The following is a 16,747-nucleotide window of genomic DNA, read 5'->3' on the forward strand; positions in this document are numbered from 1 at the left end:
TAGTAACTCACTTCTAGCTGATTTTGATAAAACAAACGAAAACCAATCTATTTTATATTAAAGTCCCATCCATTCACAGAGATTTGATTTCTGCTTTGTTGATGTTAATTGGTATCCGCAATTCCAGCCTGCAATTTTCGTTCAGAATGTTCAGCATATCACCTAGTAACTCCAAAATTATTATCAGCTCAGTTTTGACCAAAATTGAGTTACTGGGTTTTGCCTTTGGACGGGAGACCTCCAGAGGGAGGCGATCGGGTGGCATCCTGACCAGATGCCCGAACCACCTCATCTGGCTCCTCTTTTATTATTATGATTATTATTATTATCATCATCATTATTATTATTATTATTATTATTATTATTTTTATTTTTTTTATAAGAATCTGATTCTGGTATCTTTGACTTGAAATTTCATTATTAGGAATGCACAAAAAAATTGATTCACATCCGAATCGCAATTCTAAATCGATTCATATTTTTCAAAAATCTATTAAAAAATCAATTAAAAAATCTATTAAAAATATATTATTATTATTATTATTATTATTATTGTTATTATTATTAGTATTAATATTCTATTAGTAGTATTATCATTTTTATAGTTGATATTATTGTTGTTGTTGTTGTTATTATTATTATTGTTATTGTTATTATTATTATTATTATTATTTATTTTTTTATAAGAATCTGATTCTGGTATCCTTGACTTGAAATTTCATTATTAGGAATGCACAAAAAAATAGATTCACATCCGAATCGCAATTCTAAATCGATTCATATTTTTCAAAAATCAATTAAAAAATCTATTAAAAATATATTATACTATTATATTATTATTGTTATTATTATTATTAATATTCTATTAGAAGTATTATCATTATTATAGTTGATATTATTGTTGTTGTTGTTGTTGTTATTATTATTGTTATTATTATTATTATTATTTTTTATAAGAATCAAATGCTGGTACCTTTGACTTGAAATGTCATTATTAGGAGTGCAAAAAAAGAAAAAATAAGTTTTTTCATCATGATTCTAAATCCATTCATAATATTCAAAAGTCGATTTAAAAATATATAATAATGTATTATTATTATCATTATTATTAATATAATAAGTAAAAATATATATATATATATAGTTAATGATTAATGATACAATTTATATTATTGTTATTATGATTATGATTATGACCATTATTATTGTTATTAGTAGTAATATTATTTATTTTTAATAAGAATCAGACTTTTGACATGAAATGTTATTATTAGGGGCGCACAAAAAAATAGATTCCCATACAAATTGCGATTCTTTCAGATCGATTCATTATCGTCAAAAATCCATTTAAAAAAGAAAAATGTTTAGTTTTATTATAAGAATCAGTTTGAAGAATACGTTTGACTTGAAATGTAAAAAAAAATGTAATAAATAAATCAATCAATCAATCAATCAATCAATAAATATGCACACACATGTATATGAATTTTGAAATTTTGTTGATAATTGAAAAAAAAAGTGTGTTTAAAAATTTGGTGTAAAAAAACTAAGTGTATAAAATTCAGTGTAAAAAAAGTCAATGTAAAAAAATTCTGTGTTTAAAAAGTCAGTGCAAAAAAAAAAAAAAAAGTCAAAATCAGTGCAAGTAAAAGCACACCAAAACGCATCAATTGATTTTGCTGTAATCCGCCCCTTAAGTCCTCCAGTAGCTATAACATTATAAAAGGAAATTGCTGAATAGACGATATGTATGCTATTTTTTCATTTCTGACCGTCCAAATATGCTGAAAAACACACATAGGACAGAAAACAGGCCCTTAGTCATGTGTTAAACTCTTATTTTGTTAACGAGACCAACACATGCCCATGATGCTGCCGTGTCCCCAGGTGGTGTCCATGGGCCTCTACCTGGGAGAGAAAGCCTACCTGAGGAGCAGCTGGAACATTCTGGACGGCTTCCTGGTCTTTGTGTCGCTCATCGACATCGTGGTGTCCATGGCGGGCGGCGCCAAGATCCTGGGCGTCCTGCGCGTCCTCCGGCTGCTGCGGACGCTGCGTCCCCTCCGGGTCATCAGCAGGGCCCCCGGCCTCAAGCTGGTGGTGGAGACCCTCATCACCTCCCTCAAGCCCATCGGCAACATCGTCCTCATCTGCTGCGCCTTCTTCATCATCTTCGGCATTCTGGGAGTTCAGGTGAACGCCTCATCCCTCACTGGTGGTTTTTTGAGCACACTGCAGCTAGTCCTGGATAGTCCCGCTCCTTAATGCTCTAGTCACATGCAGGATTCTCACTGGAATGAAGCAAAAATACAACCTTACCTACTGTACCTTCTCAGCGTTCCCATCATGCCACTGTGTGTGTGTGTGTGTGTGTGTGTGTGTGTGTGTGTGTGTGTGTGTGTGTGTGTGTGTGTGTGTGTTCTGGTAATACTTACTTAATGGGGACATTGCTCTGTTTACACAGTCACCTTTAGGGGACCTCTGACAAGTAGTGTGGGTGGATAGTTGAAAGGTCGGAATAGAGTAAAAAAATGTCGCAAAATTTTGGGCATTGTATAACTATGAAAATGTCCTCTCATTTGAATGGGAATTTCCAGGAATTTGGGAATTTCGGGAAAAACAGGAAATTTTTAAAATATTGGTAATACAACAATTTTTCTTGATGATATGAATGGGTTGGTGTTGGAATTTTTCAAAACGGTTGAAAAATGTTGACGTAGTAACAGTTTAAATTTTATTTGGTATTTCGGAATTCCTGGAATTGAGGAAAAAACAATTTTTTTTATGAAAAACAAAAAAGTTTTGTAGTCCCAATTCAGAAGAAGGTTTTGAAGGTGGAATTGAAAAATGTGGACTGTGAAAACTTTCCAGGAAGAGGTAAAATAGGGCTTTGAACTTTTTTGAATTTGGGAAAATGGTAGTTTGATTGTCGAAGGTGAGTGGAGTGTGGATGTTGGAACGGTCCTAATTGGAAGAGAGATGTGGGATATGCAGTAGATTGTATATTTCCCATTCATTGTCAATGGGGAGAAAATTGCCGGAAATTCCGGGAAAACGGGGAATTTTATCATTTAAATAGGAGCGTTGGTTGTCCCATCTAAGAGGAATGTTTTTAAGGTGGAATGGTCAAAACAGTTGAAAAGTGTGGACAGTAGAAAACCTTCCAGTAAGAGGTGAAAATAGAGCTTTCCTGGAATTTTTTTTAACTTGAAAGGTGGTAGTTTGGTTCTTCAAGAGGAGTGGAGTGTGTGGATGGTGGAACGGTTTGAATCGGGTTTAAAAATGACGCTAAGTTTTGAGAATTTCAACTATGAATTTGTCCATTCTTTTAAGTGGGAATTTCCTGGAAATTTGGGACTTGACTTTTTGAAAATATGGATACTAGCACAATAGTCCTGAATGATATCAATGAGTTGGTGTCGGAATTTTTGGAATCGGTTGAAAAATGTTGACGTAGTAAGAGAATGGGTATTTCGGAAATCCTGGAATTTTGGGAAAACTGGGAATTTGTACTAAAACAAAAATAGGAGCGTTTGTTGTCCAATTTAAGAGAAATTTTTTGAAGGTGGAGTGGTCAAAACGGTTGAAAAACTGTGAAAACTTTCCAGGAAGAGGTGAAAACAGGGCTTTCCTGGAATTTTTTTGGAAGATGGTAGCTTTGCGGTTGTGTCCGCAAACCGCGCATCTCTAGTCCCCATGAACCATATTAACTCTTTTCCCCCAGAGTCCCCAGTAAGACTGAACAGCACATGACTTCATCAATCCAGAGATTTAAAGACGTGTATGAGCTCATTTTTACCTCATTTTGTTTATGCCTCCACAACCTGTAGAAAGGGTGGTCCCCACAAGTCATGATCAAAAACTTGGTCCCCATTCCAAATGATAACCAGTGTGTGTGTGTGTGTGTGTGTGTGTGTGTGTGTGTGTGTGTGTGTGTGTGTGTCAGCTGTTCAAAGGCAAGTTCTACTACTGCGTGGGCGTCGACGTGAAAAACATCACCAACAAGTCCGACTGCCTGGCTGCCAACTACCGATGGGTTCATCACAAATACAACTTTGACAACCTCGGACAGGTACGACGCCGCGACAACACACCTGTCAGCGTCTTCAATCCGCGCGCAAAACAAAACGTCGTCCGACTTTCTCACACTTGTGGTGTCTCCGCTCCGAGAAGGGCTACTGTGCACTTGCCCAACGTAACAGATGTCATGTATCACGCGCAGAAACGTTATGGAGTGGCACACACTTAGCTATGTGAGCTACATGCTGACAATGATGGATGCTTGGCAGAGCTTTATTTTAAGATGTGTAGCGAAGCCTGATGTAAAGGGGTGATCAAGGGGCCACGTCCCAATTAAAGTTAAAGTTAAAGTACCAATGATTGTCACACACACACTAGGTGTGGTGAAATTTGTCCTCTGCATTTTGTTCTTGTTCACCCCCTGGGAGGTGAGGGGAGCAGTGGGCAGCAGCGGTGCCGCGCCCGGGAATCATTTTTGGTGATTTAACCCCCAATTCCAACCCTTGATGCTGAGTGCCAAGCAGGGAGGTAATGGGTCCCATTTTTATAGTCTTTGGTATGACTCGGCCGGAATTTGAACTCACAACCTACCGATCTCAGGGCGGACACTCTAACCACTAGGCCACTGAGTAGGTAAATTAAATAAATAAATAAATAAATTACGCCTCAGAGGGCCACATTATTTGTGTGGCGGACTATGTAAAATAATGTGACGAACCACGTTAAATGACATTAATGATGTGGTGAACCACATTAAAATAAAGGGGCGGGGCCACGATAAATGATGTGACCGACCACTTAAATGTTGTTGCGGACCACTTCAAATGACTTTAAATAATGTGACAGACCACGTTAAATGATGTGGAAGGCCACACTAAATGACGTGGCATACCACGTTGAAAGACATGGCAGGCCAACTTAAATGACGTTACGCACCATGCTAAATGATGTGACAGACCACGTTAAATGATGTGGAAGGCCACTCTGAATGACATGACGGGCCACACTAAATGATGTGGCATACCACGTTGATTGACATGGCAGGCCACGATAAATTTTGTGACCCACCACTTAAATGATGTTGTGGACCAAGATAAATGATATGGCGGGCCATATCATTTATCATTTAAATAATGTGACAGACCACATTAAATGATGTGGAAGGTCACACTAAATGATGTGGCATGCCACGTTGAAAGACATGGCAGGCCACCTTAAATGACGTTACGCACCATGCTAAATGATGTGACAGACCACGTTAAATGATGTGGAAGGCCACACTGAATGACATGACGGGCCACACTAAATGTTGTGGCATACCACGTTGATTGACATGGCAGGCCACGATAAATTTTGTGACCCACCACTTAAATGATGTTGTGGACCAAGATAAATTATATGGCGGGCCATATCATTTATCATTTAAATAATGTGACAGACCACATTAAATGATGTGGAAGGCCACTCTAAATGATGTGGCATACCACGTTGAAAGACATGGCAGGCCACGATAAATGACGTTACGCACCATGCTAAATGATGTGACAGACCACGTTAAATGATGTGGAAGGCCACTCTGAATGACATGACGGGCCACACTAAATGATGTGGCATACCACGTTGATTGACATGGCAGGCCACTATAAATGATGTGACCCACCACTTAAATGATGTTGTGGACCAAGATAAATGATATGGCGGGCCATTTTAATTGATGTGGCAGACCACTTTAGATGAATTGGAAGGTCACACTGATTGACATGATGGGCCACACTAAATGATGTGGCATACCACGTTAAATGACATGGCGGGCCACATTAATGATGTGGTGAACCACATTAAAATAAAGGGGCGGGGCCACGATAAATGATGTGACCGACCACTTAAATGTTGTTGCGGACCACTTCGAATGACTTTAAATAATGTGACAGACCACGTTAAATGATGTGGAAGGCCACTCTAAATGATGTGGCATACCACGTTGAAAGACATGGCAGGCCACCTTAAATGACGTTACGCACCATGCTAAATGATGTGACAGACCACGTTAAATGATGTGGAAGGCCACACTGAATGACATGACGGGCCACACTAAATGATGTGGCATACCACGTTGATTGACATGGCAGGCCACAATACATTTTGTGACCCACCACTTAAATGATGTTGTGGACCAAGATAAATGATATGGCGGGCCATTTTAATTGATGTGACAGACCACTTTAGATGAATTGGAAGGCCACACTGATTGACATGGTGGGCCACACTAAATGATGTGGCATACCACGTTAAATGACATGGTGGGCCACATTAATGATGTGGTGAACCACATTAAAATAAAGGGGCGGGGCCACGATAAATGATGTGACCGACCACTTAAATGTTGTTGCGGACCACTTCGAATGACTTTAAATAATGTGACAGACCACGTTAAATGATGTGGAAGGCCACTCTAAATGATGTGGCATACCACATTGAAAGACATGGCAGGCCACCTTAAATGACGTTACGCACCATGCTAAATGATGTGACAGACCACGTTAAATGATGTGGAAGGCCACTCTGAATGACATGACGGGCCACACTAAATGATGTGGCATACCACGTTGATTGACATGGCAGGCCACAATACATTTTGTGACCCACCACTTAAATGATGTTGTGGACCAAGATAAATGATATGGCGGGCCATTTTAATTGATGTGACAGACCACTTTAGATGAATTGGAAGGCCACACTGATTGACATGATGGGCCACACTAAATGATGTGGCATACCACGTTAAATGACATGGCAGGCCACATTAATGATGTGGTGAACCACATTAAAATAAAGGGGCGGGGCCACGATAAATGATGTGACCGACCACTTAAATGTTGTTGCGGACCACTTTGAATGACTTTAAATAATGAATTGGAAGGCCACACTGATTGACATGATGGGCCACACTAAATGATGTGGCATACCACGTTGAATGTAATGGCGGGCCACTTTAAATGACGTGACGGGCCATTTTACATGACGTGACAGACCAGATTAAATGACAGGGCGGGCCACTTTAAATGACACGACAGACCAGAATAAATGTTGTGGGAGGCCACCATAATTTGTGTCCGACCACTTAAATGATGTTGCTAATCACATTCAATGACATGGCGGGCCATTTTAATTGATGTGACAGACCACTTAAAATGAATTGAAAGGCAACACTGATTGACATGATGGGCCACAATAAATGTTGTGGCATACCACGTTGAATGACATGGCGGGCCACTTTAAATGACGTGACGGGCCATTTTACATGACGTGACAGACCAGATTAAATGACAGGGCGTGCCACTTTAAATGACATGACGGACCAGAATAAATGTTGTGGCAGGCCACCATAATTTGTGTCCGACCACTTAAATGATGTTGCTAATCACGTTCAATGACATGGCGGGCCATTTTAATTGATGTGACAGACCACTTTAGATTAATTGGAAGGCCACACTGATTGACTTGATGGGCCACAATAAATGAGGTGGCATACCACGTTGAATGACATGGCGGGCCACTTTAAATGACGTGACGGGCCATTTTACATGACGTGACAGACCAGATTAAATGACAGGGCGGGCCACTTTAAATGACATGACAGACCAGAATAAATGTTGTGGCAGGCCACCATCATTTGTGTCCGACCACTTAAATGATGTTGCTAATCACGTTCAATGACATGGCGGGCCATTTTAATTGATGTGACAGACCACTTTAGATGAATTGGAAGGCCACTGTGATTGGCATGATGGGCCACACTAAATGATGTGGCATACCACGTTGAATTACATGGCAGTCCACTTTAAATGACGTGACGGGCCATTTTACATGACGTGACAGACCAGATTAAATGACAGGGCGGGCCACTTTAAATGAAATGACAGACCAGAATAAATGTTGTGGCAGGCCACCATAATTTGTGTCCGACCACTTAAATGATGTTGCTAATCACGTTCAATGACATGGCGGGCCATTTTAATTGATGTGACAGACCACTTTAGATGAATTGGAAGGCCACTCTAAATGAGGTGGCATACCACGTTGAATGACATGGCGGGCCACTTTAAATGATGTGACGGGCCATTTTCCATGACGTGACAGACCAGATTAAATGACAGGGCGGGCCACTTTAAATGACATGACAGACCAGAATAAATGTTGTGGCAGGCCACCATAATTTGTGTCCGACCACTTAAATGATGTTGCTAATCACATTCAATGACATGGCGGGCCATTTTAATTGATGTGACAGACCACTTTAGATGAATTGGAAGGCCACACTGATTGACATGATGGGCCACAATAAATGTCGTGGCAAAACACGTTGAATGACAAGGCGGGCCTCTTTAAATGACGTGACGGGCCACGTTAAATGATGTGGTGAACCACATTAAAATAAAGGGGCGGGGCCACGATAAATGATGTGACCGACCACTTAAATGTTGTTGCGGACCACTTCGAATGACACGGCGGGCCACTTTAAATAATGTGACAGACCACGTTAAATGATGTGGAAGGCCACTCTGAATGACATGGCATACCACGTTGATTGACATGGCAGGCCACAATAAATGATGTAAACCACCACTTAAATGATGTTGTGGACCAAGATAAATGATATGGCGGGCCATTTTAATTGATGTGACAGACCACTTTAGATGAATTGGAAGGCCACACTGATTGACATGATGGGCCACACTAAATGTCGTGGCATACCACGTTGAATGACATGGCGGGCCAAATTAAATGACGTGACGGGCCATTTTACATGACGTGACAGACCAGATTAAATGACAGGGCGGGCCACTTTAAATGACATGACAGACCAGAATAAATGATGTGGCAGGCCACGATAATTTGTGTCCGACCACGTAAATGATGTTGCTAATCACATTCAATGACATGGCGGGCCATTTTAATTGATGTGACAGACCACTTTAGATGAATTGGAAGGCCACTGTGATTGGCATGATGGGCCACTCTAAATGATGTGGCATACCATGTTGAATTACATGGCAGTCCACTTTAAATGACGTGACGGGCCATTTTACATGACGTGACAGACCAGATTAAATGACAGGGCGGGCCACTTTAAATGACATGACAGACCAGAATAAATGTTGTGGCAGGCCACCATAATTTGTGTCCGACCACTTAAATGATGTTGCTAATCACATTCAATGACATGGCGGGCCATTTTAATTGATGTGACAGACCACTTTAGATGAATTGGAAGGCCACACTGATTGACATGATGGGCCACAATAAATGTCGTGGCAAAACACGTTGAATGACAAGGCGGGCCTCTTTAAATGACGTGACGGGCCACATTAATGATGTGGTGAACCACATTAAAATAAAGGGGCGGGGCCACGATAAATGATGTGACCGACCACTTAAATGTTGTTGCGGACCACTTCGAATGACACGGCGGGCCACTCTAAATAATGTGACAGACCACGTTAAATGATGTGGAAGGCCACTCTAAATGATGTGGCATACCACGTTGAAAGACATGGCAGGCCACATTAAATGACGTTACGCACCATGCTAAATGATGTGACAGACCACGTTAAATGATGTGGAAGGCCACTCTGAATGATATGGCATACCACGTTGATTGACATGGCAGGCCACAATAAATGATGTAAACCACCACTTAAATGATGTTGTGGACCAAGATAAATGATATGGCGGGCCATTTTAATTGATGTGACAGACCACTTTAGATGAATTGGAAGGCCACACTGATTGACATGATGGGCCACTCTAAATGATGTGGCATACCACGTTGAATGACATGGTGGGCCACTTTAAATGACGTGACGGGCCATTTTACATGACGTGACAGACCAGATTAAATGACAGGGCGGGCCACTTTAAATGACATGACAGACCAGAATAAATGTTGTGGCAGGCCACCATAATTTGTGTCCCACCACTTAAATGATGTTGCTAATCACGTTCAATGACATGGCGGGCCACATTAAATGATGTGATAGATCAGATTAAATGATGTGGCGGGCCATTTTGAATGACATGGAAGACCACATTGAATGACATTGCGGGCCACTTTAAAAGACGTGACAGACCACTTTAAATTACGTGGAAGACCACATTAAATGACATAGCGGCCCACATTAAATGAAGTAGCTGACCACGGTCCATTTTAAAATGATGTGACGGACCAGATTAAATGATGTAGCGGACCACAGAAAATTATGTTACGGAGGAAAATGAAAAGATGTAATGGGCCACTATAAATGACATGACCGACCCCTTAATTGATGTGGCAGATTACATTCAATGACGTGACGGACCAGATTAAATGATGTAGCGCACCACAGAAAATTATGTTACAGAGGAAAATTAAATGATGTAATGGGCCACTATAAATGACATGACCGACCCCTTAATTGATGTGGCAGATTACATTCAATGATGTGACGAACCACTTTAATGACGTGACGGACCACGATAAATGATGTGACAGACCAGATTAAAAATGTGGCGGACCACATTAAACGGCATTGCGGGCCTCATTAAATGATGTGACAGACCACTTTAAATGACGTGGAGGACCACACTGAATGACGTGTGTCCCTCTCTAAGGCTCTGATGTCCTTGTTTGTGCTGGCCTCCAAAGACGGATGGGTCAACATCATGTACCACGGACTGGATGCGGTGGGGATAGACCAGCAGGTAACACACACAACAGTTGAGCTTACAACGAGGGCTGGACTATAAAACGATATCATTATATATCGCGATAGACGCGTAATCGATATCGATGAAAGAATGCGTTCGATAAAACATTAGATTTTTTTCTTCTTCTTCTTCATGAAAAGAAGTGTTTTTTTGTTCAATATATCAGAAGAGTAGTGTGGGTTGATGGTTGAATGTTTGGAATCGGGTTTAAAAATGACGCCAAATTTTGAGAATTTGGGGCTTTGTAGAACTATGAATTTGTCCATTAATTTAAATGGGAATTTCCTGGAAATTTGGGGACTTTGGTAAAACTGTGACTTTTTAAAAAATATTGACATTAGCACATTTGTCCTAGATGATATGAATGGGTTGGTGTTGGAATTTTTGGAATCGGTTGAAAAATGTTGACGTAGTAAGAGTTTGAATTGAGAATGAGTATTTGGAAAATCCTGGAATTTTTGGAAAACGGGGAATTTGTTCAAAAACTAAAATAGGAGCGTTGGTTGTCCCATCTAAGAGGAATGTTTTTAAGGTGGAATAGTCAAAACAGTTGAAAAGTGTGGACTGTAGAAAACCTTCCAGGAAGAGGTGAAAATAGGGCTTTCCTGGAAAATTTTTAACTTGAAGGGTGGTAGTTGGTGGAACGGTTTGAATCGGGTTTAAAAATGACGCTAAGTTTTGAGAATTTGAACTATGAATTTGTCCATTCATTTGAGTGGGAATTTCCTGGAAATTTGGGAACTTCGGTAAAACCGTGACTTTTTGAAAATATTGATACTAGCACAATAGTCCTGGATGATATGAATGAGTTGGTGTCGGAATTTTTGGAATCGGTTGAAAAATGTTGACGTAGTAAGAGAATGGGTATTTCGGAAATCCTGGAATTTTGGGAAAACTGGGAATTTGTACAAAAGCAAAAATAGGAGCGTTTGTTGTCCAATTTAAGAGGAATGTTTTGAAGGTGGAGTGGTCAAAAAGGTTGAAAAACTGTGAAAACTTTCCAGGAAGAGGTGAAAACAGGGCTTTCCTGGAATTTTTTTGGAAGATGGTAGCTTGGTTATTCAAGGTGAGTGGAGTGTGTGGATGTGGGAATGGTTCGAATCGGTTGAGAAATGTAGGGACATTCCTGGTAATTCTGGGAAATCAGGGAATTTTCGGAACCTGGAATTAGGCTTGAATGTCCAGGGTAAGCGGAGTGTGTGGTTCAAATAGGATGAGAAAAGGAAAACATGTTTTGTGTTCGATATATCAGAAGAGTAGTGTGGGGGATGGTTGAAAGGTCGGAATCGGGTTTAAAAATGACGCCAAGTTTTGAGAATTTTGGGAATTGTAGAACTATGAATTTTTCCATTCATTTAAGTGGGAATTTCCTGAAAATGTGGGAACTTCGGTAAAACCATGACTTTTTGAAAATATTGATACTAGCACACTAGTCCTGGATGATATGAATGGGTTGGTGTTGGAATTTTTGGAATCGGTTGAAAAATGTTGACGTAGTAAGAGAATAGGTATTTCGGAAATCCTGGAATTTTGGGAAAACTGGGAATTTGTACAAAAACAAAAGTAGGTGCGTTTGTTGTCCCATCTAAGCGGAATGTTTTGAAGGTGGAATGGTCAAAAACGGATGACAAATGTGGACTGTGAAAACTTTCCAGGAAGAGGTGAAAATAGGGCTTTCCTGGAATTGTTTTGAACTTGGAAGGTGGTAGTTTGGTGAGCTGAGTGTGTGGTTCAAATCGGATAAGAAAAGGAAAACATGTTTTGTGTTCGATATTTCAAAAGAGTAGTGTAAGTGGATTGTTGAAAGGTCGGAATCGGGTTTAAAAATTATGCCAAATTTGTAAAATTTAGGGCATTGTAGAACTATGAATTTGTCCATTCATTTAAACGGGAATTTCCTGGAAATTTGGGAATTCCGGTAAAACCGTGACTTTTTGAAAATATTGATACTAGCACTATTGTCCTAGATGAAATGAATGGGTTGGTGTTGGAATTTTTGAAAAATGTTGACGTAGTAAGAGAATGAGTAATTCGGAAATCCTGGAATTTTGGGAAAACTGGGAATTTGTACAAAAAAAAAAGTAGAAGCGTTTGTTGTCCCAGCTAAGCGGAATGTTTTGAAGGTGGAATGGTCAAAAACGGATGACAAATGTGGACTGTGAAAACTTTCCAGGAAGAGGTGAAAATAGGGCTTTCCTGGAATTTTTTTGAATTTGGAAGGTGGTAGTTTGGTGAGCGGAGTGTGTGGTTCAAATCGGATGAGAAAAGGAAAACATGTTTTGTGTTCGATATATCAAAAGAGTAGTGTAAGTGGATTGTTGAAAGGTCGGAATCGGGTTTAAAAATTATGCCAAATTTAGAAAATTTAGGGCATTGTAGAATTATGAATTTGTCCATTCATTTAAACGGGAATTTCCTGGAAATTTGTGAACTTCGGTAAAACCGTGACTTTTTGAAAATATTGATACTAGCACAACTGTCCTAGATGATATGAATGGGTTGGTGTTGGAATTTTTGAAGAATGTTGACGTAGTAAGAGAATGGGTAATTCGGAAATCCTGGAATTTTGAGAAAACCGGGAATTTGTACGAAAACAAAAATAGGAGCGTTTGTTGTCCAATTTAAGAGGAATGTTTTAAAGGTGGAATGGTCAAAAACGGTTGAAAAATGTGGACTGTCAAAACTTTCCAGGAAAAGGTGAAAATAGAGCTTTCCTGGAATTTTTTTGAACTTGGAAGGTGGTAGTTTGGTGAGCTGAGTGTGTGGTTCAAATCGGATAAGAAAAGGAAAACATGTTTTGTGTTCGATATTTCAAAAGAGTAGTGTAAGTGGATTGTTGAAAGGTCGGAATCGGGTTTAAAAATTATGCCAAATTTGTAAAATTTAGGGCATTGTAGAACTATGAATTTGTCCATTCATTTAAACGGGAATTTCCTGGAAATTTGGGAATTCCGGTAAAACCGTGACTTTTTGAAAATATTGATACTAGCACAATTGTCCTAGATGAAATGAATGGGTTGGTGTTGGAATTTTTGAAAAATGTTGACGTAGTAAGAGAATGAGTAATTCGGAAATCCTGGAATTTTGGGAAAACTGGGAATTTGTACAAAAAAAAAAGTAGAAGCGTTTGTTGTCCCAGCTAAGCGGAATGTTTTGAAGGTGGAATGGTCAAAAACGGATGACAAATGTGGACTGTGAAAACTTTCCAGGAAGAGGTGAAAATAGGGCTTTCCTGGAATTTTTTTGAATTTGGAAGGTGGTAGTTTGGTGAGCGGAGTGTGTGGTTCAAATCGGATGAGAAAAGGAAAACATGTTTTGTGTTCGATATATCAAAAGAGTAGTGTAAGTGGATTGTTGAAAGGTCGGAATCGGGTTTAAAAATTATGCCAAATTTAGAAAATTTAGGGCCTTGTAGAGTTATGAATTTGTCCATTCATTTAAACGGGAATTTCCTGGAAATTTGTGAACTTTGGTAAAACCGTGACTTTTTGAAAATATTGATACTAGCACAACTGTCCTAGATGATATGAATGGGTTGGTGTTGGAATTTTAAAAAAATGTTGACGTAGTAAGAGAATGGGTAATTCGGAAATCCTGGAATTTTGGGAAAACTGGGAATTTATACAAAAAAAAAAGTAGGAGCGTTTGTTGTCCCATCTAAGCGGAATGTTTTGAAGGTGGAATGGTCAAAAACGGATGACAAATGTGGACTGTGAAAACTTTCCAGGAAGAGGTGAAAATAGGGCTTTCCTGGAATTTTTTTGAACTTGGAAGGTGGTAGTTTGGTGAGCGGAGTGTGTGGTTCAAATCGGATGAGAAAAGGAAAACATGTTTTGTGTTCAATATATCAAAAGAGTAGTGTAAGTGGATTGTTGAAAGGTCGGAATGGGGTTTAAAAATTATGCCAAATTTAGAAAATTTAGGGCATTGTAGAATTATGAATTTGTCCATTCATTTAAACGGGAATTTCCTGGAAATTTGTGAACTTTGGTAAAACCGTGACTTTTTGAAAATATTGATACTAGCACAACTGTCCTAGATGATATGAATGGGTTGGTGTTGGAATTTTTGAAAAATGTTGACGTAGTAAGAGAATGGGTAATTCGGAAATCCTGGAATTTTGGAAAAAACGGGAATTTGTACGAAAACAAAAATAGGAGCGTTTGTTGTCCAATTTAAGAGGAATGTTCTGAAGGTGGAATGGTCAAAAACGGTTGAAAAATGTGGACTGTCAAAACTTTCCAGGAAAAGGTGAAAATAGAGCTTTCCTGGAATTTTTTTGAACTTGGAAGGTGGTAGTTTGGTGAGCGGAGTGTGTGGTTCAAATCGGATGAGAAAAGGAAAACATGTTTTGTGTTCGATATATCAAAAGAGTAGTGTAAGTGGATTGTTGAAAGGTCGGAATCGGGTTTAAAAATTATGCCAAATTTAGAAAATTTAGGACATTGTAGAATTATGAATTTGTCCATTCATTTAAACGGGAATTTCCTGGAAATTTGTGAACTTTGGTAAAACCGTGACTTTTTGAAAATATTGATACTAGCACAACTGTCCTAGATGATATGAATGGGTTGGTGTTGGAATTTTTGAAAAATGTTGACGTAGTAAGAGAATGGGTAATTCGGAAATCCTGGAATTTTGGAAAAAACGGGAATTTGTACGAAAACAAAAATAGGAGCGTTTGTTGTCCAATTTAAGAGGAATGTTCTGAAGGTGGAATGGTCAAAAACGGTTGAAAAATGTGGACTGTCAAAACTTTCCAGGAAAAGGTGAAAATAGAGCTTTCCTGGAATTTTTTTGAACTTGGAAGGTGGTAGTTTGGTGAGCGGAGTGTGTGGTTCAAATCGGATGAGAAAAGGAAAACATGTTTTGTGTTCGATGTATCAAAAGAGTAGTGTAAGTGGATTGTTGAAAGGTCGGAATCGGGTTTAAAAATTATGCCAAATTTAGAAAATTTAGGACATTGTAGAATTATGAATTTGTCCATTCATTTAAACGGGAATTTCCTGGAAATTTGTGAACTTCGGTAAAACCGTGACTTTTTGAAAATATTGATACTAGCACAACTGTCCTAGATGATATGAATGGGTTGGTGTTGGAATTTTTGAAAAATGTTGACGTAGTAAGAGAATGGGTAATTCGGAAATCCTGGAATTTTGAGAAAACCGGGAATTTGTACGAAAACAAAAATAGGAGCGTTTGTTGTCCAATTTAAGAGGAATGTTTTAAAGGTGGAATGGTCAAAAACGGTTGAAAAATGTGGACTGTCAAAACTTTCCAGGAAGAGGTGAAAATAGGGCTTTCCTGGAATTTTTTTGAACTTGGAAGGTGGTAGTTTGGTGAGCGGAGTGTGTGGTTCAAATCGGATGAGAAAAGGAAAACATGTTTTGTGTTCGATATATCAAAAGAGTAGTGTAAGTGGATTGTTGAAAGGTCGGAATCGGGTTTAAAAATTATGCCAAATTTAGAAAATTTAGGACATTGTAGAATTATGAATTTGTCCATTCATTTAAACGGGAATTTCCTGGAAATTTGTGAACTTCGGTAAAACCGTGACTTTTTGAAAATATTGATACTAGCACAACTGTCCTAGATGATATGAATGGGTTGGTGTTGGAATTTTTGAAAAATGTTGACGTAGTAAGAGAATGGGTAATTCGGAAATCCTGGAATTTTGAGAAAACCGGGAATTTGTACGAAAACAAAAATAGGAGCGTTTGTTGTCCAATTTAAGAGGAATGTTTTAAAGGTGGAGTGGTCAAAAACGGTTGAAAAATGTGGACTGTCAAAACTTTCCAGGAAAAGGTGAAAATAGAGCTTTCCTGGAATTTTTTTGGAACTTGGTGAGTGGAGTGTGTGGATGGTGGAATGGTTAGCTTGGAGTGAGAAATGTGGGAGTTGTGCCTGTTTAAAAATCGGCCCATTCATTTTCAATGTGCAAAATGTCCCGGAAAACCAGGATTTCTGGGTAATCCGGGTA

General features: G+C 39.1%; 1 protein-coding gene across 1 annotated transcript in view; it reads left to right on the forward strand.

The window, feature by feature from the left end:
* The window catches only part of LOC133621842 (voltage-dependent T-type calcium channel subunit alpha-1I-like), a 317,273-nt gene that overhangs the window by 217,569 nt on the left and 82,957 nt on the right, over nucleotides 1–16,747 (forward strand). Inside the window, exons 22-24 of the mRNA XM_061984241.1 lie at nucleotides 1,888–2,193; nucleotides 3,947–4,072; nucleotides 10,672–10,761. Of these exons, the coding sequence (XP_061840225.1) occupies nucleotides 1,888–2,193; nucleotides 3,947–4,072; nucleotides 10,672–10,761 (522 nt within the window). The remainder of the gene's footprint in view (nucleotides 1–1,887; nucleotides 2,194–3,946; nucleotides 4,073–10,671; nucleotides 10,762–16,747) is intronic.

This window comes from Nerophis lumbriciformis, linkage group LG25 (assembly GCF_033978685.3).
Source record: "Nerophis lumbriciformis linkage group LG25, RoL_Nlum_v2.1, whole genome shotgun sequence".
NCBI lineage: Eukaryota > Metazoa > Chordata > Actinopteri > Syngnathiformes > Syngnathidae > Nerophis > Nerophis lumbriciformis.